The 22,139-nt window shown below is 44.4% G+C and overlaps 1 protein-coding gene across 2 annotated transcripts in view; it reads left to right on the forward strand.

The window, feature by feature from the left end:
* Positions 1-22,139, forward strand: part of BCAR3 (BCAR3 adaptor protein, NSP family member) — a 153,637-nt gene that overhangs the window by 50,403 nt on the left and 81,095 nt on the right. For both annotated transcript variants that reach the window (XM_070786078.1, XM_070786077.1), the window contains exon 3: positions 11,574-11,613. In XM_070786078.1, the coding sequence (XP_070642179.1) occupies positions 11,574-11,613 (40 nt within the window). The remainder of the gene's footprint in view (positions 1-11,573; positions 11,614-22,139) is intronic.

Raw genomic sequence — 22,139 nt, forward strand, 5'->3', positions numbered from 1 at the left:
TTCTCCCCCCTCTAGATTATGTCTGTCAGAGGTTTATTTTATTAGACTCCTGAAGAACCAGGCTTCATCTGTTGCTGCCTTACTGTATCATTTTTTTTTAATTTCTGCATTTTAAAAATCTTTAGTCTATTTTTTAAATATTTGTTCTGTTCTCTTAAGCTAGAAACAGTTAATTTCAGTCTTCTCTAAAAGTAAGCATTTAAGGCTCTAGTCTCCTAGACTCCTCCAAATAACCACTTTGATTGTATCCTACATGTGCTATATCCTACATTGTGCAAATCTGTCTTGAGTTTAATCTGGTTAACAGTTGCCATGTTTGGTGATACATTTGAGTTTATAGCTACCTCTTATTCTGCGTGTCTGTACTGTTCATACATTTTTCTAAACTATGGTCATTTTTTTAACTGCCTTATTTTGAATTGTCTTTAAAAAAAAAAAAAACCCCTCTATTCCTATTCATTTAATGGTTAGTTTAAAAATACCTTTCAATGACTTTATACAACATAATAGAGTAAAACAATACCTTTCCTTCTTCTCAAGCAATGCAGGATTTAGAACATGCGCTTCGGGCACCTTCCACTTGGCTCCTATGTCAGTGTTGACCTGTGTTTTAGTTTGTCTTTTAAAATTGTAGTTAGTTACACATACCATCGGAGAAAGCGATGGCTCCCCACTCCAGTACTCTTGCCTGGAAAACCCCATGGACGGAGGAGCCTGGTGGGCTGCAGTCCATGGGGTCGCTAAGAGTCGGACATGACTGAGCGACTTCACTTTCACTTTTCACTTTCACACATTGGAGAAGGAAATGGCAACCCACTCCAGTGTTCTTGCCTGGAGAATCCCAGGGACGGGGGAGCCTGGTGGGCTGCCGTCTATGGGGTCTCACAGAGTCGGATACGACTGAAGCGACTTAGCAGCAGCAGCAGCACACATACCATAAAATTTACCTTCTTAACCATTTTTAAGTGCATGGTTCAGTAATGGTAAGTACATTCACATTGTTGTACAACCAGTCTCCAGAACTCTCTTCAGCTTGCAAAGCGGAAAATCTGCACACATTAAACAACAACTCCCCGTTCCCTGCCCACCGCACACCCTCCCCTGCCCCTGGCCACCACAATTCTACTTTCTGACTCTATGATTTTGACTACTCTGGGTACCTCATATAAGTGACATCCTCATGGGTATTTGTCTTTTGTGACTGGCTTATTTCACCTACCATATTGTCCTTAAGGTTCTTCTGTATGCTAGCATATGTCAGAATTTTCTTCCTTTTTGAGGCCAGATGATATTCCATGGTATAGATCACGTTGTGTATATAGCACATTTTGTTTATCCATTCATCTGTGAATAATACTGCTATAAATGTGCACAAATATCTCTTCAAAATCCTTGCTTTCAATTTTGGGGGTATATATTCAGAACATAAATTGCTGGATTGTATGGGAATTCTACTTTTACTTTTTGAAGAGCCAACATACCGTTTTCCACGGCAGCTGTACCATTTTACATTCCCACCAACAGTGCACAGGATTCGTTTCTCCACATTCTTACCAACGCTTGATTGTCTGTTTTTTAACTCCACGGATTGGACATTGTCTTGTTTTCACCATCAGTGCCGTTTTAGAGTTGCCTGTCTATTTACCAGTTTCTCTGTGCATCGTTCAGTCTTAGACCCTAAGTTTTCCTTCTGGCATACTTTTCCTGCTTCCTGAAGGGTATTCTCTACTTTTATTTGTCTCTGATTGTCTTTATTCACCCGTGTTCTCAGTAGTTTTCTGGGCAAGAAATTTTGTGCTCCTCACTTTCCCTTTTGGCTGCTGAAAATCTCCTGTCAGTCTAATTGTCATTGCTGTCAAGGCAACCTTTCTTTGCTCTTCTGTTGCTTTTAAGATCTTCTCTTTGTTTTTGGTAGTCTGTAACTTCCTTAAAATGTGTTTATTTTTGTTTTATACTGCTTAGGACTCATGGGATGCCTGAATCTGATAATTAGTATTTTTCATTAACTTTGACGATTTCCCATCATTATTTGACTGTTGCTTTTTGCCTTTTTCTATTCTCTCTTTCTAGAGTTCTGGTTAAATATAAGTAAACCTTTTCATTCTACCTTCTGCATCTCTTTTATATTTTCCCTGACTCTTTCTCTGCTGTGTTTTGTATAATTTATTTATTTATTTTAATTCATAAATATTTTCTCTAGTAATGTCTGGCTTATTTATAAGATTATTTTTATATTTATATCTAGATGTTGTGATCAACTTTTTAAAATTTCTAGATGTTAGATTATTTTTGTATCTGCTTGTTTATTCTTAAGTCACATTTTTTAGTCCATCTTTTTAAAAGAATTATCATGCATCATTATTTTATAGCTTACCTCTGAAATTCTAATATCTGAATTCTTTAGGGATCTCAATCGGTTGTCATTTCTGCTCATTTTGGAGATTGTCATTGGGGCTTATTTTCTGGTGTATGTAATTATTTCTAAAAGGGAGTTTATATTTAACCAAACTTGTGGATATCCTGTGTAGCTTCTGTTGATGAAGTTTTCCTCCAGAAAGCACTTCTACATTGTTCCCTGACACTAACCCAGACACTTTAATATTTTGCTCAGTTTTGGCTTCTCTATCAAAGCAGGTCATATCAATTTGCATCCCAAAGGATGACTTGTGCTTTACACATTCTTAGGGGAGACTATTACTACTGCTATTTTTTCCATCAGAATCTGTGGTGGAGATAGCAGGTCTCCTGGGTTTCCTTTGCTAGAGCATGTTTTTGTCTTGTGTTGTATTTAGCACATTTCTTCTGTGGTGGGCGGTGTAGTCCTGGTCTGACTGTTCTAGCATTATGCAGGGAACTCACTTCAGAGTGAGTTGCTCGGTCTTGCGGACCCAGGGCTTAGCCTCCCTGCTTCCCTCCTTATCTTTTTGTTGTTGTTCACATTTTGTGTTCTGAATTTGCTCTCTTTTTGTATCTGTTTTATATATATGTCTGTGTTTCCTGAGACTTTCCCTTTCTTGTGACTTCAACAATATATTTGAAAATACATTTGTAATTTGATTATCATTTAGATTTGAGACTACCTGGTCTGCCAGGTTAAGCAAATGAAGGTCCCAGGGTGGAACTTTCTATTTTTCTGAGTCTTTATTTGTATATATGGTGGTTAATTGTGCATTATATGTTCATTTGTCCTTGCCCTTGTTTATTTATTAATTGGCTACTATGTGACAAATACTTTGGTACGTGATTAGTATACATTAATGAGCAAGACAGAAGTAGCCTCTGACTTGACAGAGCTTACAGTCCTGCAGAAAAGACATAAACGAGCAGTGGCAGCTGAGGCGGGGTGATGGAGGAGACCAAAGCGTTATGTAAAATTGGGCTCTCTTATCTAGCTTCTGCACAGCTCCTTTGTTTTATTGTTCCTTGGTTTTCATGAGTTAACTACTTTTGCTGGTACGAAGGGATTACTTAAATATTATATTTTATTATACTCTAAGAGAAGGATTTCTGTGTTCATAGTTTGAAGGATGTGAAAGACCCCAGAAAATAAGTATCTGTTGAGAAGGAAGAAGAGCTTATTTGGGATATTCAGTAGCTAAATGGCAGCAGTCATGTGTGCACTACTAACCATGGAAAATGGGTGCTGAAGGGATAAAGGCTTACTAATTCAGATCCTGGTAGTCAGCACAGTATAGTGCTTGAGGCAGGCATACGTGTGTGCTCAGTCATGTCTGACTCTTTGCAGCCCCATGGACTGTAGCCCCCCAGTCACCTCTGTACATGCCAAGAATACTGGTGTGGGTTGCCTTTTCCTCCTCCAGGGGATCTTCCTGACCCAAGCGTAGAACCCACGTCTTTTTCGTCTCCCGCATTGGCAGGCAGAATCTTTACCACTGCGCCACCTGCACGGTGTTTGCTAATTCATTCTTAGCAAATGTATTGAGTCCCTACCAAGTGCTAGGCACCATCTGCCTGGTTCCCTTAGAAAGAGTTCAGTGAGTGTCCTTACCTCTGCCTTTCCTTTCACCCGCTACATCCTGCCATTTACCAAGGTCTATCTATTCCGCCTTCTAAAAGTCTCCCTCACACTGTCACTCTGACCCAGGCCTACTCATCTCTTACCCAGACCCCATAGTATCCTCCCTTTAGTCTTCCTGGCTCCATTCGGACCCAACTAATCTGTTTTCCATACTGCTGCATGGAGATTTTTCTAAAACACAAATCTCTGGTTATTCTCCAGCATGAGAGCCTTCAACAAATCCCACTGCTTTCAAGATAAAGTGTAAATGTGTTTACTTGGCATCCAAGCCCCTGATAGTCTGGCTCTGCCTCCTCTTCATCCTGATCTCCCAACCCCTCACCAGACCTACCACCTCCCCCAACCCCCTGCTTTCCTTAGTAGTTCTTTTACTCCTTAATTCAGCAAGTGGTTTCTGGGCAACTGCTATGTGCAGAGCCGGGGGGACACCAAGGGGAACAAAGCAGAGAAAGCTCCACTCTTGCAGGATTATATTCAAGGGAATAGACAGACCATGAGCAAATAAACATATCATAAATTATCACATAATATGGGAAAAATGAAGCCAGATACGGGGACAGAGTGTGGTGGTGGTGTTCATTTAGGTAGGCTGGTTAAGGAGGTGATGTTTGAGAGAGATCTGGGTAACGTGGGCCTGAGTGAGCCTTCAAGTATACACGTGCTAAGTTGCTTCAGTTGTATTTGACTCTGTGACCCTATGGAATGTAGCCCAGCAGGCTCCTCTGTCCATGGGATTCTCCAGGCAAGAATACTGGAGTAGGTTGCCCTGTCCTTCTGCAGGGTATCTTCCCCACCCAGGGATCAAACCCTCATCTCTTAGGTCTCCTGCATTGGTATGTGGATTCTTTACCACTAGCGTCACCTGGGAAGCCCCTTCAAGTATATATAGAGAAACTATTCCAGGCAAAGGAGCAATGAATGCCAAGCCACAGCTGACTTGATGCGTTTGCACAACAGAAAGAAAAGTCAGTAGGGCTTTGGAATAGGCAACAAGCGTGTCAGTGTTCTTTTGCTGAGTGACAAGTTACCACAGACTTGGTGACCTAACATTCATTTGTTACCCCACAGATTCTGTAGGGCAGAAGTCCCATGTGGCTCAGCTGGGTTCTCAGCTCAGGGTCTCACTCAAGATGTCAGTGACTGCATTCTCATCTGAGGTTCTGGGGTGGGGAGTCTGCTTCCACACTCATTCAGGTTGCTGGCAGAATCCAGTTCCTTGTGGTTGTAGGACTGTGGGCTCTGGACATCTGCTAGGGGCAGCTCTCATCTCCTATGGGTTCTGTCTTGTCACAGACCCTCTCATAACATCACGCTGGCAACAGACTCCCTCATGTCAAATCCCCCAGGTCAGCTGACTTGTGACATTATTAACATTTGCAAAATCCCTTCACAGCAGTACCTGGATTAGTGTTTGATTAACTTCAAGGGACAGGAATCTCAAGAAAGGGGCATCTTTGAAATTCTGCCTAATGCAGGTTGGAAAGCTGGCTGAGATCATGCCATCCAGGGCCTCAAAGGCCACAGTGGGACCTCAAGGTTTTGTTCTGACAAGATGGGAGCTAGTAGAGGATTTTGAGCAGGGCAGTGATCTGAGTAAGGATCATGCTGGCTACTGTGTGGAGGTGGTAGAGATGGAGCAGAACTGGGGATTTGTATTGCAGAGTCCAGGTGAGAGATGATGGTGGCCAGGGCTAGCGGAAAGTCAACTCCTCAGTGCTGTGGTCCCCCATATGTAGTGTATTATCACATGCCTCTCTCTTTGCCTGAGGATTTCTCATCACCACCTGCCCCACAGCTTCTTCACTGGGACAAGTCCCTACCCAGCCCTCAAACCTTAACTCAGATGTTGCTCCAAGGCCTCTCTATGGAGCTTCCCTCCCATTGACTCTAACTTGAACTGTGCTGAGTTGGTTGATCGTTTTCCCACTTGCCTGCAGCCTCTCTATAAAAGCAGCACCTGTGCCTTTGCTCCTTTGTATTTCTGTTGGCTGGCCTACTGTAGTTGCTTGCTAATGTTTTGGGATGAATACAAGAACTGTGGGGGATACTGAGTGGGAAGTGAGCAACCCATTTCTCTTGGATTGCTCACCTTGTAGAGGGAGATACCATTGTATAAATACCATTACAGTAAACATGCATGGACGCACCAGAGGAAGAGTGCAAATTCTGCACATCACTAGTGTGCATGGAGGGCTCTGGTGGCTCAGTTGGTAAAGAATCCGCCTGCAGTGCAGGAGAACCAGGTTCGATTCCCTAGGTCTAGAAGTTCCCCTGGAGAAGGGAATGGCAACCCACTCCAGTATTCTTCTTGCCTGGAAAATCCCATGGACAGAGGAGCCTGATGGACTACAGCCCATGGGGTCGCAAAGAGTCGGACATGACTGAGTGACTCAACCACCGCCAGTGTGCGTGGAGTCTAAGGGGAGCCCCAGTCTGATATAGCTGGATCTAGTTTCTCACATCCCCCCATTGTATGAAACAATCATGTTATCACAGGCATTTCCTTTTTATATTATATCCAAACGAACATTTGTGTGACATCACTGTTAGCCGTTAATTTAGCCTGTAATATTTAAATAAGTTAACATCCATTCCCTTAAAACATTCTCTCATTTAAGATAGACATAGGGCACTTCCATCTCCATCTGCATTTGAACTGCTCAGAAAAGATCTATGTCAGTGAAATTCTGTTTGTGTATTCAAGGCGGAGAACCTCTTAACTCAAAATAGCAAACACTTCTAGCTCAAGTGTCCCTTTAAGAGAGAGGAAATTATTAACCTGGTTACTGATGAGAAACAAACTAAAATAGTAAATATGTGTAACATTTCTGAGACTCCCAGCGAGACATCCTCAGTATGAACTTGAGAAAGTGGGACCCTGGAAAGAATGATTTAACCAGAGTAAGCACAGTGATGTTATTTAAAACTTAAGAACAGAATAACAGAGTCTGGTTTCATCCTGCTGCTTTCCTGCGGTCTGTGGATGGTGCTCTGCAGGGCAGCCTGCCTGACAGAGGGCCCATGGTGCCCACCAGACTCTCAGGGGTAGAGATGCACACAACAGCATGGATTCACATGGGTGGGGATTCATAACTGGCATAAGCAAAAAAAAAGATTAAAAAAGCTTTTCATTTATATTGCCAAGTTTCTCTGTTTGTTTTCTAGTGAACTCTGTTGGAGAGTATAAAGATGTGGTTTAAGGAGTGTTTGCTGTGCAGTCTTATATGAATAATTGGATATTCTATTTCAAATTAGAGGCTGGGGCTACAGGGCCAACTGCTATGTTTCTAGCTTATGTCTTCTTTGTGGTTAGATGGATTAGAGTTAGGGTTAGGCTGGCTGAGAAAGGAGACACAGCACTTCTACATTAAAATATTTGGGTTGGCTAAAAAGTTTGCTTGAGTTTTTCTGTAAGATGGTACAGAAAACCCTGACGAACCTTTTGGCCAACCCAATATACTGTTAATTTGGTTCAAGGCAATGATTTTTAAGGCTTTTGGATTTATAATGTACTCTCTTTGTCTTCCCTCCCTTGCCTCTCTGAAAAGGGTGAGCAGAAGAATGCAATCTGCCTGCAGTGCAGGAACCACAGCAAACATGGGTTTGATCCCTGGGTTGGGAAGATCCCTTGGAGAAGGAAATGGCAACCCACTCCAGTATTCTTGCCTGGAGAATCCCCATGGACAGAGGAGCCTGGCAGTCTGCAGTCCATAGGGTCGCAAAGAGTCGGACACGACTGAAGCGACTTAGCACTCACACACTGTTCTGCTTAAAGAATGAACAGAACTCTCTCAGCAGGGTTCAGTTGAGGGTGGGGTCAGGAGGAGACTCCAGTTTTTATCCCTAACCAGCACCTCCTGTTTCCTTCTCTTCTGCCAAGAGAAGTGTGTGTGGTGGAGGATCAAATGGGAACACTGGAGTCCATGCAAGCCTGGGGGGATGTTTGGGAGAACACCCCAGGCTCCTCTGTGCTGGGGCCACTGGGCAGGAGAGCAGGGTGGTAGGGAGAGCAGGTATGTTACCGAGCTGGGTCCTTGGACTCTTTAATCCAATAGAAACTGATAAGAGGTCAGCCAAGGATTTCAGGCAGGGTTCTTCTGATGCCACAGGAGGGAGTGAAAACAAGTAACAGGCACCCTTGCTCGCCAGCCCCCGGTGGGGGAGAGCTGGTCCTGTAAATGGGGTGAGGGGAAGGAAAGCTTGGTGGGTTGGGCTAGAGGGTGATGCAGATGATCTTCCAAGCCCCTTGGTCCTGTTGGGTGCAGAGGGCATGCGCAGTATGCTGCTTTTGCTCCCAGCAGCCCAGAAATGGCAGCTGAATTTTGGCCTTTTTGTAACGTGCCATTCAGGACCTGCCCCAACCAGGGGTGGATGCAGTTATTTTTAGTTCCTTATGGTTTCTTTGTATTCTGTTGCTCCAGGTGAAATTTATCTGGATACAAACACTTGGAGTAAAGGGTCCCAGGTCCTAGCCTGTCTCACAAGGGCTACCCTGCCTGGAGGTGACCCCACCTCTGAATGGGGACCCTACTGACTGCAGCTGGGGCTGCTTCAGGAACCACCCAGACACAGCGCCCAGCCTGATCCGTGTTGGTTACCACACCCCTTCCCAATAGAGCTTGAGGGGTCTGTCCTGATAGAAGGAGCTCAGTTTTCAGGTCTATCCTGGAAAAGAGAGAGAGGAATATTTCAGCTTTCGAAGGTAAAAGGAAAAGGATTTTTACAGGTAAATCTGGTGAGAAGAGCAGATCCTGGGCAAAGTTCTAAAAAGAATTTATTAAAAGAATGACCTTTGAACACCTAAAAAAAGTTAAAATTACAGATCATGACTATGTGGTCTTGGTATTTGGAAGCTATTTCCTCCAAAATGAGTGAAATGAAGCTCAGGGAAAATATTTGACCTTGTTAGTTGCCAATGAAAAAATTCCAGTGAAAAATTAAAATTTTAGAAGACTCATGGAATCCTCCACCATGAGCTTGACAATTCCTATAGGCAGTAACTTCTAACGAGATTAGTGATGATATTAACAAATGTGATTTTTTTTTTTACATTATAATGAATTGGGTCAAAATTTGGCAGATCTGCATAACTCAGTGAACCAATATTTTCCAGAGTAGTGTTTAAAGAATCAGACATGGACAAAAGATCCATTCAAAGTGCAGGACAGATGGAAAAGAGTAAGAGATATGGCCTCAGAGTCCACAGCTAACCTTTAAGAAATTATTACTTGTCAAGGTTTGGTATATTCTTAAAGTAGAACATCCATAATTATATGAAAAACCTATTAAAGTATCCCTCCCTTTTCAATTACATAACTTCATGAGGGTGGATTTTCTTCATTTGTTTCAACCAAAACATATCACAACATTTTTGAATGCAGAAGTAGATACGAGAATTCACCCATCTTCTAGTAAGCTGCTGCTGCTGCTGCTAAGTCGCTTCAGTCGTGCCCAACTCTTAGCGACCCCATAGACTGCAGCCTACCAGGCTCCTCCGTCCGTGGGATTTTCCAGGCAAGAGTACTGGAGTGGGATGCCATTGCCTTCTCCGTCCTCTAGTAAACCAGATGTTAAAAAGATCTGCAAAAATATGACAGTGTCACTACTCTCACTAAATTTTTGCTATAAAAACATGTTTTCCATAAAAATGTTATTTATGTAAATATTTTAATGGATTTACATTTAAAGTGTGAATTCACAAACACCTTGAAAATTTCTCAGGTTTAATTTCTAGTATCAGTAATCAGTAGATATAACCCACATGAACAAAATTTTTCAGAGTCCTCAATTATTTAGTGTGCAGAGATTCCCAGGACCAAATCATTGCTATAAACAGCACACACCTACACTGTTATCCATGCATTAAGACACACATGTACGAGTGTATATAATGGACGTTTTAGAACATACCTAAAAATAGACACTTGAAAAAGATGAGAAACAGCATCCAAGTGGCTGTAACATCTTTCTGCACTCCCAGGGCCAGACCACTGGCCTGGATGATTAGCACGAGACTGGATGCCTATAAGCCTAAAATGTTACTTCAGTAGAAACCCAGGAGTTTGAGAACTTAAAAGGGAGCTTGGCCAAAGCCCTGCTGACAAAGTTTATAGTCCCTCACCATGTGGTCTCATGGTCACAAAGCCTGGAAACATCAGCTTGATGTCCAGACTGCAGAAGGAGAGCTGGTGACCCAGCACAGCAGACAGACTCGGCCGCTTTGGGAAAAGATGCCTGATGAACAAACACAAGCTTAGTGGCAAAGAGTATGCTTGGTTTTAAGGCTCTGAAAGACTAATTTATACCCCTCTTTGGTGGAAGTGCACCAGGGACTCTGAGCTTAAGCCCTTCTCAGATACTTTGGCCTTACAAAGCACTCATTTCAGAAGCTCATGAGCTCACACAGCCTAGAGGAGCGTCCGCAAAGCCAGCCTGCCTCTGTGTGCAACCCTCAGTGGACAGACCAGTCCAGGAACAGCTCTGAGGATGGGGTCCACTTTACAACAAGACGGGCTGCCCCTGAGCTGTGGGAGCCACTCCTTGTGTCCCAGCAGGGGTCTGCTGCCCCCGTTCAGGAGAGAAGTGCTACTGTCTCCCCGGGGTCTCTCCACAGAGGGAAGGTCCAAGCCCCTGAGGGTCTGGGCTTGAGCTCATTCTTCCGGAGGCGGCTGCCTGTGGGTGGGGATCCCCCGCCTCTGAGGGCCATGTGCTTTCTGTAGATATACTGACAACCTCCCCACTGGCTTCAGAGCCACTCTGTTTAAAAAGTGATCCCATCTCTTCAGGGGAACGTGTCGATTTTGTGAAGTTTAAGTCTCTAAAGGCACTGTCTTTTCACATCCTGTGTTATGGCGGGCACCTTGCTCTAATTCTGCCAGTATTGGAGGCATCAGCTCTCACGTGCCCTCTCCCTTCCTTTGCCTAAGATCCTCTTCCACTGTAATAAATCGGCCTCCTCAGTGACACTGCTGCTGTTTACTTTACTTGTCTGGTTAATCCTAACAGTATTATAATAGATCTGAGCAGACGTTAGATGGGGAGAGAAAAAACACTGGGGTACCAAAGAAGATTAGAATGAGTTGCTCAGCTTGACAGCAAAAGACACAGGGGATTTAGAAGCAGAGCTGGGTTCAGAACTCACCTAGCTGGGTGCTGGATGACCTTGGGCGGCTGCGCTCCCCACCTGAGCTCCTGTTTTCTGTCAAAGTGGGTGTGGCACAGCCGCCTGGTCCAGAGTGCTGCAGGGCCCTGCTTTATTGGTGTGTCTGTTACTCCTCACAGCTCTTCACCTCAGACTTTTAGGCTGATTTTTATGCTTTAGTGACTCTAGAATTACTAGCCATAAATAGTCTAATGTTGGGGGCTTGAATTTTACGGGAAAACACGTGTCTTTTCTAACTTCCTGGCTGTGGATATTGTCTGGGAGGTGGACTCATCTTAATAATGTGGATGAATAGGGTGTAATAATGTTAGATACCCAGTGTGAGAAGGAGTTGTTCCCAATTGTTCTCATGCTTATATTTTCTCTTTTCAGGGATCAGCATCTCCTGGACCCAACTCTGGAATATGTGAAGGTAGGAAGCCGGGATTTCACATGTGGTAGGGACCCTGTGGTAACAGGCTTCCCATTTCTAGCACAATGTCATCCTCTGGCTTGTGTAGGAAGCTGGTTAGATTGAAACCACCAGGACGTAATTTGATTCTCTTGGGCCTTTAGTAGTCTTTGCAGGGCTCTTATGTCACCCTGTTATATATTTATAAACTTTCCCCCTTGTCTGAAGCCCTGGGAACCAGATGTGTTTTAAAAATTTGGAGTTTTTTAGAAAGGTAATATGGTACATATATCTAACCTCTAAAGGGGGCTAGAGTCAATGAAACTCATTACTACAACAGTTTAAGGATATTCACACAAAGTGAGATGAATAGACTACAGATGATTTTGTGTAAATCACATTATGTTTTTGTCACCAAATGAGCTAGGGTTTGTTGTGCTGCCGAATGAGTTATTTAAAATTTTTCAGTTTTCAGAGTTTGGGGATTTTGGAATGGTAGACAAGGAACTGTGAACCTGTGTTTGTCTTCAGTGGAGGACTGAAGGGTCTCTATGAGACTTTATTTTACTCATTTATTTTTGGCTGTGCTGGGTCTTCATTGCGGCACTCCGGCGTTTCTCTAATTGCAGTGAGTCGGGGCTACTCTGTAGTTGCGATGTGCAGGCTTTTCACTGTGGTGGCTTCTCTCGTTGTGAAACACCGGCTCTGGGGCACCAGGTTCAGTAGTTGCCACTCCCGGGCTCCAGAGCACAGGTCAGAAGTTGGGGCGCATGGGCTTAGTTGCTCTGCAGCATGTGGGATCTTCCCAGATCAGGGATCGAACCTGTGTCTCCTGCCTTGGCAGGTGGATTCTTCACCACTGAGCCACTAGGGAGCCTTTCTGAGCCATCCCCTCCACCTCAGTAGCCACCCTCTTGTTCGGTGGCTAGTTGGTACCTGTGAGCAGTGTAATTCTTTTACTTTCCGGTGGACTGACATTCAATGTATCTGAATACTCAATACTGCTAAACAAGTTTTAAAATGCCTTTCACTTCCTGCTTCTGCCACACACACCCAGTTTTCAGGTGTGTATGTTTGTTTGGTTTTATTTTATTTTTGAGAACTGTAATTGTGTCCAGCACCTACTACAGAAAAGAGAATTCTCATCGAAATCATGGCACAAGTTAGGACTTAAAGTTCTTGCCCCCTAGGAGCCATACTTCGTCTTTATTTTTCAAAGGTCAGTCTCCAGGTTTCAGAGCGTTTAAGCCTATTCTTGCTTTTCTGTGTGCCCGTGACTGTGCCTGCCCCTGGGTTTCGGCATTTCTTCCTTTTAGACCGGAGGGTGGAGGGTTTAAAGCTTCTGCTGGAGGAGAAGACTCTAGTAGAACCATGTGGTCACTTGAGGCAGTCATAATGGAGTTTGTTGGAATGGAGATGGGAATTGTGTTTCCCGTCTCTCCTACCGAGGCTGTGCCTGAGTTGCAGCTTGACTGCAGCAAATGTGTAATCCTAAACCAACAGCCAGCGAGTCCGAATCTGGTCAGGACTTTATGAGTGGTGTGTCTGTGTCCCTCCTGGTGCATCGCGTGTGCTTTTGTGCGGGTTGTGCACTGCAGGGAATTAGGGGCACTGTCATGCTCTGATCTGACTTGACCCTAACATAAAAGAGTGTGTCCTAGAATTCTCCAGTGTGTTAATCACAGCAGCCCTTTAGAACTCACTCTGTTCCATGTCCCAGAAACTGGCTCTCTCCTGCTGCTGGCTCATTCAGGCTGTGCTCACTTCCCTCCTCGCTACTCCACAGCTCAGTTTTTCTCTTTTACTAAAGTCCCAGCCTTTAAGATAATCCAGTGATGAATTCTAAACCTAAGCAGAGACTTTGGGAAGAATTCGTTTTAATATTAATATTTTCTAAGCTATTGCATCTCATTCGTGAATTGGTCATTGCAAGTTGTCATGTTGACTCAGAAGAGGTATTGGCTACCGTATATATAATAGATAGCCAGTGGAAATTTGCTGTATGACTCAGGGAACTCAAACCGGGACTCTGTGACAATATAGAGGGGTGGGAGGGAGGCTCAAGAGGGAGGAAACATATGTATAGCTATGGCTGATTCATGTTGATGTGTGGCAGAAACCAACACAATATTATAAAGCAATTATCCTTCAATTAAAAATAAATAATTTTAAAAAGAGCAGTGAACATCAACTCAATCAGAAGTATAGACTTCAAGAGGCAAATACAAGATACTATTAAAAATTGGGACTAAAAGAAGAGGTGTTGGTGGTGTTGGTGCTTCTGTCTGCCCGGCTCCCCACTTTCCCTGGCGGTGATAGGACTGCTCCTGGTAGTAGCTCAAGGAGTCCCCTTTTCTGGGACTCACTGAGGTCTTCTGAAGCTTAACGTTTTGCTATCAACCTTGTCTGAATCTGGTCAGAACTTTAGAGATGACATTTCTGTGTCCCTTATCACATTGTTTTTTTTTTTTTCTTTCTCATTTTGCCCTTGGTTTGGAGATATGGCTTGGGGACTTAATGAGCAAATATAAGGGATTTTCATTTATCTCCATGGGCACTAAAGCTCTGAAAACACTTCCACAGAGGCCTTGGGCCTCAAGGTCTGAATGGACCCATGAGTCAGTTGTCTTGGGCCAGTGCAGTCGCATCCTAGCATTTCTCAAACTTAGCCACCCTCTCGAGCGCTTCTGACCAATCCATGCCTCAGAGGCCTCGTAAACTGGTGCCAGCTGGTGCCTAGAGCCTGGAGGGTGGCTGAAGATGATTGAGGGAGGTGAGAGATGTAGATAAGGTGAATGCAGTTTGGCCCCCTGACTTTGAGCTTTCTTCCCTATCATCCCTTTGTATACATAATATGTCTCCGGTGTGGAGAAAAGTAGCGGTTCTGTATAAATTATGTTGCATCATGTAGAGCCTTTCTGAGAGTTGGGGTTTTAGAGGTTCTTCGTGACCTGAGAATGGGGGAGGGCAGGGAGCAGATCTCTGACCGAGTCCATCTTGCAGTAGAAGCACTGGTGGTGGCCAGCCGACCGCCGTTCTTATCCTGATGGGAGTCACAGTCCCAGGTCTCCCTTAACCTGGGAGACTTTCTAACCATCTTCACCTGGTTTTTCCAGTTCCCAGATTAAGAGAGAAAGGTCTGGGGCCACCCTTGCCTCCTCGTGTCTAGAGGAGAGGAGACACTGAGGCTGACCCCATAACGCACGGGGTGATGGGGCTGCTGTGTTGCGGCAGGAGAGAGCTGGGTGGAGAAGGAATCCACTGAGGCTGACCCCTTAACGCACGGGGTGATGGGGCTGCTGTGTTGCGGCAGGAGAGAGCTGGGTGGAGAAGGAATCCACTGTGCGGTTCTGTCCAGTTTGCACTGTGTCCTCCCAGCACTCCCCGCAGCTGGCACTGCTGCACATCAATACGGAGGCATGCCAGGGGACCTGCGGGGTGGTTGCCAGGCTATGAGGAGCACCTCTGTGAGAACTGGAGAGAAGAGTGCTTGGCAGGGAAGCTCTAGAACTGTTTGGTAGTCTTTCATTTCTTCAGCAGGCTGACCTCCTGCTGGGGCCTCCCAAGGACACCTTGTTACCCTAAGTGGTGAATTCCCTATTTTGATGTGATAAGAAAATTTGAGTAGATCCAAAGAACCCCACTCCAGTACTCTTGCCTGGAAAATCCCATGGACAGAGGAGCCTGGTAGGCTGCAGTCCATGGGGTCGCTAAGAGTCGGATATGACTGAGTGACTTCACTTTCACTTTTCACTTTCCTACATTGGAGAAGGAAATGGCAACCCACTCCAGTGTTCTTGCCTAGAGAATCCTAGGGACAGGGGAGCCTGGTGGGCTACCGTCTCTGGGGTGGCACAGGGTCGGACACGACTGAAGCGACTTAGCAGCAGCAGCAGCAAAGAACCCCCGGGAATTTTGGAATCTTTATTCTCCTCTGTTTCTGTCTCTACTTTTCTGACCACCAGAGAGGGGAGCTTTTTCTTTTTCTACCTTTTCCTTGTGTCCCCATCCCCCTCCTTCTCTCCACATCCCCCCAAGCCAGGAGCCTAAAACATGATGATCATCTTCGAGGTCTGATTTTAACTGTGAAATATAGTCATGAGATACTTTTCTGTAATCACATATAATTGATTCTCTTTCACTGTATCTGAACAACACCCTTCTTGTGGATTGGAAAACAGAAACCTCCATGCAGCTGCGCCTTCCTCCTGCTCTTAAGGTAGTGACTTTGGTTAGTGGTATAAGCTCTGGAATTTTCCTGTGCGTACCTAGCATTCCTTACCCTAGATAAAACTAATTTTTTTTTTAAACAGAGGAAATAGCTTTTAGAGGAAATAGCCCTAGGCAAAACTGTGTAGTAGAGTTTCTCTTCTGGGTTGCTTTACCTGCTTGAAAGTGAAAAAGTGAAAGTGTTAGTCACTCAGTCGTGTCCAACTCTTTGCCACCCTAAGGACTGCAGCCTGCCAGGCTCCTCTGTCCATGGAATTCTCCAAGAAAGAATACTGGAGTGGGCAGCCATTCCCTTCTCCAGGGGATCTTCATGACCCAGAGATCGAACCCAGGTCTCCTGCATTGCAGGCAGGTTCTTTACCATCTGAGCCACCAGGGAAGCCCTGCTTACTGCTCCTGTTTATTTTTTGCCATATGTTTACTGCCTTCAGTATTTACTCTGTGTCTAGTTTCCTAGATCTGTGTCAGGTAAGTGTTTAGAACATTTGATAAAAATAATTGTACTGAAATATGAATACATGGTAATAGTTCAGTGTGTTGTCCTTCCCAGATAGCATTCCAATAGGAGACTCCAAGTTACGTAGCTCCTAAGATCTCCAGGGAGGGGAGCCTGTTTCACATTCTTGTCTAATTAGCAGCATGACCTTGGACTTACCCCCTTTGCCCTATGGCTTCTGAGGCAGGAGATAGATGGGCCCCAGGCTAAGCAACTGGAGTTTGTCCCCTGTTGGGGCACAGGAGGAAAGACAGCACTTGAGCCCTGCCCAGATAAGATAGTACAGAGACCCCGTAGCCCTCATTTTCAAAATAAAGCTCCTTGGAGGTCAAAACAGAAAGAGGCATCATGCCATAGTAGGTGATGTCAACCTACCCATAAGGCCCCTTCTCTAGAAACCATTTTGGCTAAGAGATGCACACACATAGGAGAAGACCCCAAAATAAACCGAATACAGACTCAAACCAGGCAAAGCGAGATGACTGGCCAAAGGAAACCTGGCAGAAGTGCCCCATATAAGTGATTCAAACCACCACGCGGGTGCAGCTCTGAGTCCACCCATGTAGTCTATTCACACATTCCTTTTCCTACTAATAAACATTTTACTTGTTTTACTACTTTCCGTCTCTCTGTGGAAATTCATTTCTACAAAGCTGACAGGCCAGGGCCTTGTCACTGGCCACTATCCCTGGTGGTCTAGAGGCTGAGATTCAGTGCTCTCACTGCTGTGTCCTGACCTCAGTCTCTAGCTGGGAACAAGAACCCTGCTTCAAGCCACTGCAAACTGAGGCCACCCAAGATCAGTTCCATTTTCCCCACAACTAGAAAACCAGGGGATGGGCCAGTGTCCCTTCTAGTTCCACACTTTTAGGCCTGTGATGGAAGAACTGTATTAAAAAAAAAAAAAGATCTTAATGAACTGGATTACTATGATGGTGTAGTTAGTTACCCAGAGCCAGACATTCTGGAGTGCAAAGTCAAGTGGGCCTTAAGAAGCATTGCTTTAATAAAGCTGGTGGATGCAATGAAATTCCAGCAGAACTATTCAAATCCCTAAAGGATGATGCCATCAAGGTTTTGTGTTCATTATGTCAGTAAATCTGGAAGACCCAGCGATGGCTGCAGGATTGGAAAAGGTCAGTCCTCATCCCAATTTCCAAGAAGGGTAGTACCAATGAATGTGCTAATCATCAGACAGTTGCACTCATCTCCCATGCTAGTGAGGCCATGCTTAAAATCTTGCATGCTAGGCTTCAGTATTACGCTAACCAAGAACTTCCAGATGTCAAAGCTGGGTTTAGAAAAGGAAGAGGAACTAGAGATCAAATTGCCAACATTCGCTGGATTATAGAGAAAGCAAGGGAATTTCAGAAAAACATCTATCTCTGTTTCCTCGGCTATGCTAAGCCTTTGACTGCATGTATCATGACAAACTGTGGAAAGCTCTTAAAGAGATGGAAATACCAGACCATCTTAGCTGTCTCTTGAGAAACCTGTTTACGGGTCAAAAAGCAACACTTAGAAACCTGTATGGGACAACTGATTGGTTCAAGATCAAGAAAGGAGTATGACAGGGTTGTCTGCTGTTACCCTGTTTGTTTAGCCTATACACTGAGCAATTCATGAGAAATGCTGGGCTCGATGAGTTACAAGCTGGATTCAAGATAGGTAGGAGGAAATCAATAATCACAGATATGCAGATGTGCACTCATCTCACATGCTAGCAATGTAATGCTCAAAATTCTCCAAGCTAGGCTCCAACAGTACGTGAACCAAGAACTTCCAGATGTTCAAGTTAGATTTATAAAAGGTAGAGGAAACAGAGATCAAATTGCCAACATCCATTGGATCATTGAAAAAGCAAAAGAATTCCAGAAAAACATCTACTTCTGCTTTATTGACTACGCCAGTCTTTGACTGTGTGGATCACAACAAACTGGAAAATTCTTCAAGAGATGAGAATACCAGAACTTCTTACCTGCCTCCTGAGAAATCTGGCAGGTCAAGAAGCAACAGTTAGAACCAGACATGGAACAATGGACTGGTTCCAAATTGGGAAAGGAGTATGTCAAGGCTGTATATTGTCATCCTGCTTATTTAACTTATATGCAGAGTACATCATGCAAAATGCTGGGCTGGATGAAGCACAAGCTAGAAACAAGATTGCTGGGAGAAATACCAATAACCTCAGATATGCAGATGACACCACCCTTATGGCAGAAAGTGAAGAGGAACTAAAGAGTCTCTTGATGAAAGAGGAGAGTGAAAAAGCTGGCTTAAAACTCAACATTCAAAAAAACGAAGATCATGATATCTAGTCCCATCACTTCATGGCAGATAGATGGGGAAACAATGGAAACAGTGACAGATTTATTTACTTGGGTTCCAAAATCACTGCAGATGGTGACTGCAGCAATGAAATTAAAAGATGCTTGCTCCTTGGAAGAAATGCTACGACCCACCTAGACAGCATATTAAAAAGCAGAGACATTACTTTGACAACAAAAGTTCATCTAGTCAAAGCTATGGTTTTTCCGATAGTCATCTATGGATGTGAGAGTCGGACCATAAAGAAAGCTGAGTGCTGGAGAATTGACGCTTTTGGAGAAGACTGTTGAGAGTCCCTTGGACAGCAAGGAGATCCAACCAGTCCATCCTAAAGGAAATCAGTCCTGAATATTCATTGGAAGGACTGATGCTGAAGCTGAAACTCCAATACTTTGGCCTCCTGATGCGAAGAACTGACTCATTGGAAAAGACCCTGACGCTGGGAAAGATTGAAGGCAGGAGAATAGGATGACAGAAGATGAGATGGTTGGATGGCATCACCAATTCAATGGACATGAGTTTGAGCAGGCTCCAGGAGTTGGTGATGGACAGGGAAGCCTGGTTTGCTGCAGTCCGTGGCGTCGCAAAGAGTCAGACACAACTGAGCGACTGAAGCAAACTGAACTGATGAAGATGATAGTCCTCTAATGGCAGAAAACTATGAGGAACTAAAGAGCCTCTTGATGAGAGTGAAGGAGGAGTGTGAAAGAGCCAGTTTAAGACTAAATATTAATAAAACTAAGATGATGGCATCCGGCCCCATTACTGCACAGCACATAGAAGGGGAAAGGTGGAAATAGTGACAGATTGCCTCTTCTTGGGCTCCAAAATCACTGTGGACTGTGACTGCAGCCATGAAATCAGAGGACAATTGCTTCTTGGCAGGAACCTAGACAGTATATTGAAAAGCAGAGACATTACTCTGCCGACAAAGGTCCGTATAGTCAAGGCTATGGTCTTCTCAGTGGTCATGTATGGTTGTGAGAGCTAGACCATAAAGAAGGTCTAGCCAAAGAATTGATGCCTTCCAGCTGTGGTGCTGGAGAAGACCCCAAAGTCCCTTAGACAGCAAGATCAAACCAGTCATCTTAAGGGAGATCAACCCTGAACTCATGCTGAAGCTGAAGCTCCAGTATTTTGGTCATCTGATGCGAACAGACGACTCATTGGAACAGTCCCTGATGCTGAGAAAGATTGAGGGCAGAAGGAGAAGAGGGTGTCAGAGGATGAGATGACTGGAACCGATGCAATGAACATGAACTTGGGCAAACTCCAGGAGATGGTGAGGGAAGGAGAGGCCTGGTGTCCATGGGGTCGCAGGGAGTCAGACACGACTGGCGGATGAACCACAATAAAGCCTATGGCAAGCTGGAGGGGGCAGGGTTTTGGTCAGGGCTTCTTAATCTGTCACTCTTGATCATAAAACTGCCACATCAGTTGGAACAAGGGTGGCATTTTATGTTGTGTCTCCGACATTAAGACCAAGGATGTGACAAGATAATAATGGCCCACCCATCATATTACCTCAAAAGACTGGAGATTTCCCCCGACACTCCTGCGTTTGCTATTATAATCCACACACTTTGACTTCTGTAACCCCTTCTTGAACCTGTGAAACCTGCTTCCATTTTCACTCTTTATCATTCTTTTCATCTTTTCCTGGGTCTACTTCTTTACCCTTCAGGAGTTGCCCCGACACACACACACACTCACATACGCTAAGTTTTATCAGTTTATACTATTTCCTGTCTTTTTTCCCTTTATACTTATCTTCCTTTTAGACTGAAGATTCTTTCTAGCTTCTTCACACATAGCCTTACAGTTGTATTAATAGAGTCTCTTTTCTGAGAGAGACTTAAAAGTATATATTTTTAGGAAAGGAACTGATTAGCTACAGCAGAGCTGGGTGATTTTTTTAAGAAGAAATTTTCATTATAAATTTGTGATTTTCCTTTTAGAAGAAATGTTTATTATAGATTTTTTGTTTTAAAATAAATTGTCCTTAAGAAAGACAAATTGGAAAATAAATATAATAATAGCATAATAGGGAAGCCTCTTCTCAAATTAACCAAGGTTGTATAGGCAAGGCCAGGTTGTAAATAGCACAGTGCCTGCGGACCAAACAGCTCTCCTGACTCCGCAAGTGTCAGGACAGAGTGTAGCCTTTTGTTCCCACGAGCTCCCTAGTGAATGAATAGCCTTTTCTTTTGTCGTCAGCCCTTGTGGACTCTTGCTGGAGCCACTTGTGAGCTTTTCTAAGACATCTGCAGTTTCTGGCTTGCTTTGCAGGTTAGATGAAGGGACGGGACTGGAGCCTTTCCCTGGAGAGGAGACCTGAGCCCTTGGACTTCTTCCTCTGGGTGTGTACTGGCTACTTAGGAGCCTAGAGCCACTTGGAGCCCCGTCCTTTATGGGGTTAATGCTCCAAAATGCTCTTTCTAAGAGGGGCCTACAGACTTGACAGTCTGCCCAAGGCTCAGATCTCACAAGACCATTTCCTGCAGTCGGCTGGCCACGGCTACATTAGGTCACCCAGCAGATTAAAAGAGGAGTAATTATGTGAATTCCAGCGCCAAGAATAAGTGCCCCGGGCTGTGGGGGCCTCGGTGGGGGCAGGGGCGGCAAGGCTGCAGCCCCCATCCCCGCTTTGTGCTCAAGATGGTTGCAGCCATGGTCACGGTTAAATAGCTGTCTTTGAGGAAGGTCTTTTCTTCCAGCAGGGGAAATCAGGCCAGTCTGCTCTGAATTAGCCAGCTCACAAAGTCATGAAAGGGACTTACAAAAACAATGGCACGCTGTACATTCCGTGAGATTTTAACAAGTTATACGAACCAAATAATGGCCTGATTGGCTGGCTCTGCAGGTTTTTGCCTGAGTGTGCACATCCAGAGAGCCAGTGCCGCCCCGTGGACCAGAAGATCAAACACTGCCAGCAGTGAATGGGAAACAGCCCTGGGGCTCATCTTGGGAGCAAGGAAAGACAGCTCCCATCCAGCTCCTCCCACTCCACCCCAAAAACCTTTTCTACAAATATTCCTGGGAGGCTTAATGTTACTACAGTTTTGAAAGATTGCTGAGGCAGGGTGAGAAGAATAGGCATGGAGGATATTCTTTAATTTCATGGAATCCTATCCTGTGGGTCTGTGAAAATATGGCCATTTATAAAAAGTGAAACTTCATCATGAAAACATATGTCTATTTAGAAATCTGTATGTTAGTGTCTATAGTGACATTATTTCTAACTGACAAAAACCGGAAACAGCGCCAGTGTCTTTTGACTGCTGAGCGGATAAACTGCAGACCCACACGGTGACATCCTCTTCAGCATTAAGAAGGAATGGACCGTTGGATGCAGATAAAACTACAGAGAACAGAGCAGTGGTTGAAGGGGTGGGAGGTCGACTGCAGAAGGGAATAAGGCAACTTTGGGGGAATGATAGAAATACTTTGATTGGGGTTGTTTCAGATCTCATAGAACTGTACGGAAAGGGGT

Source organism: Bos indicus, chromosome 3, assembly GCF_029378745.1.
Source record: "Bos indicus isolate NIAB-ARS_2022 breed Sahiwal x Tharparkar chromosome 3, NIAB-ARS_B.indTharparkar_mat_pri_1.0, whole genome shotgun sequence".
NCBI classification, from domain to species: domain Eukaryota; kingdom Metazoa; phylum Chordata; class Mammalia; order Artiodactyla; family Bovidae; genus Bos; species Bos indicus.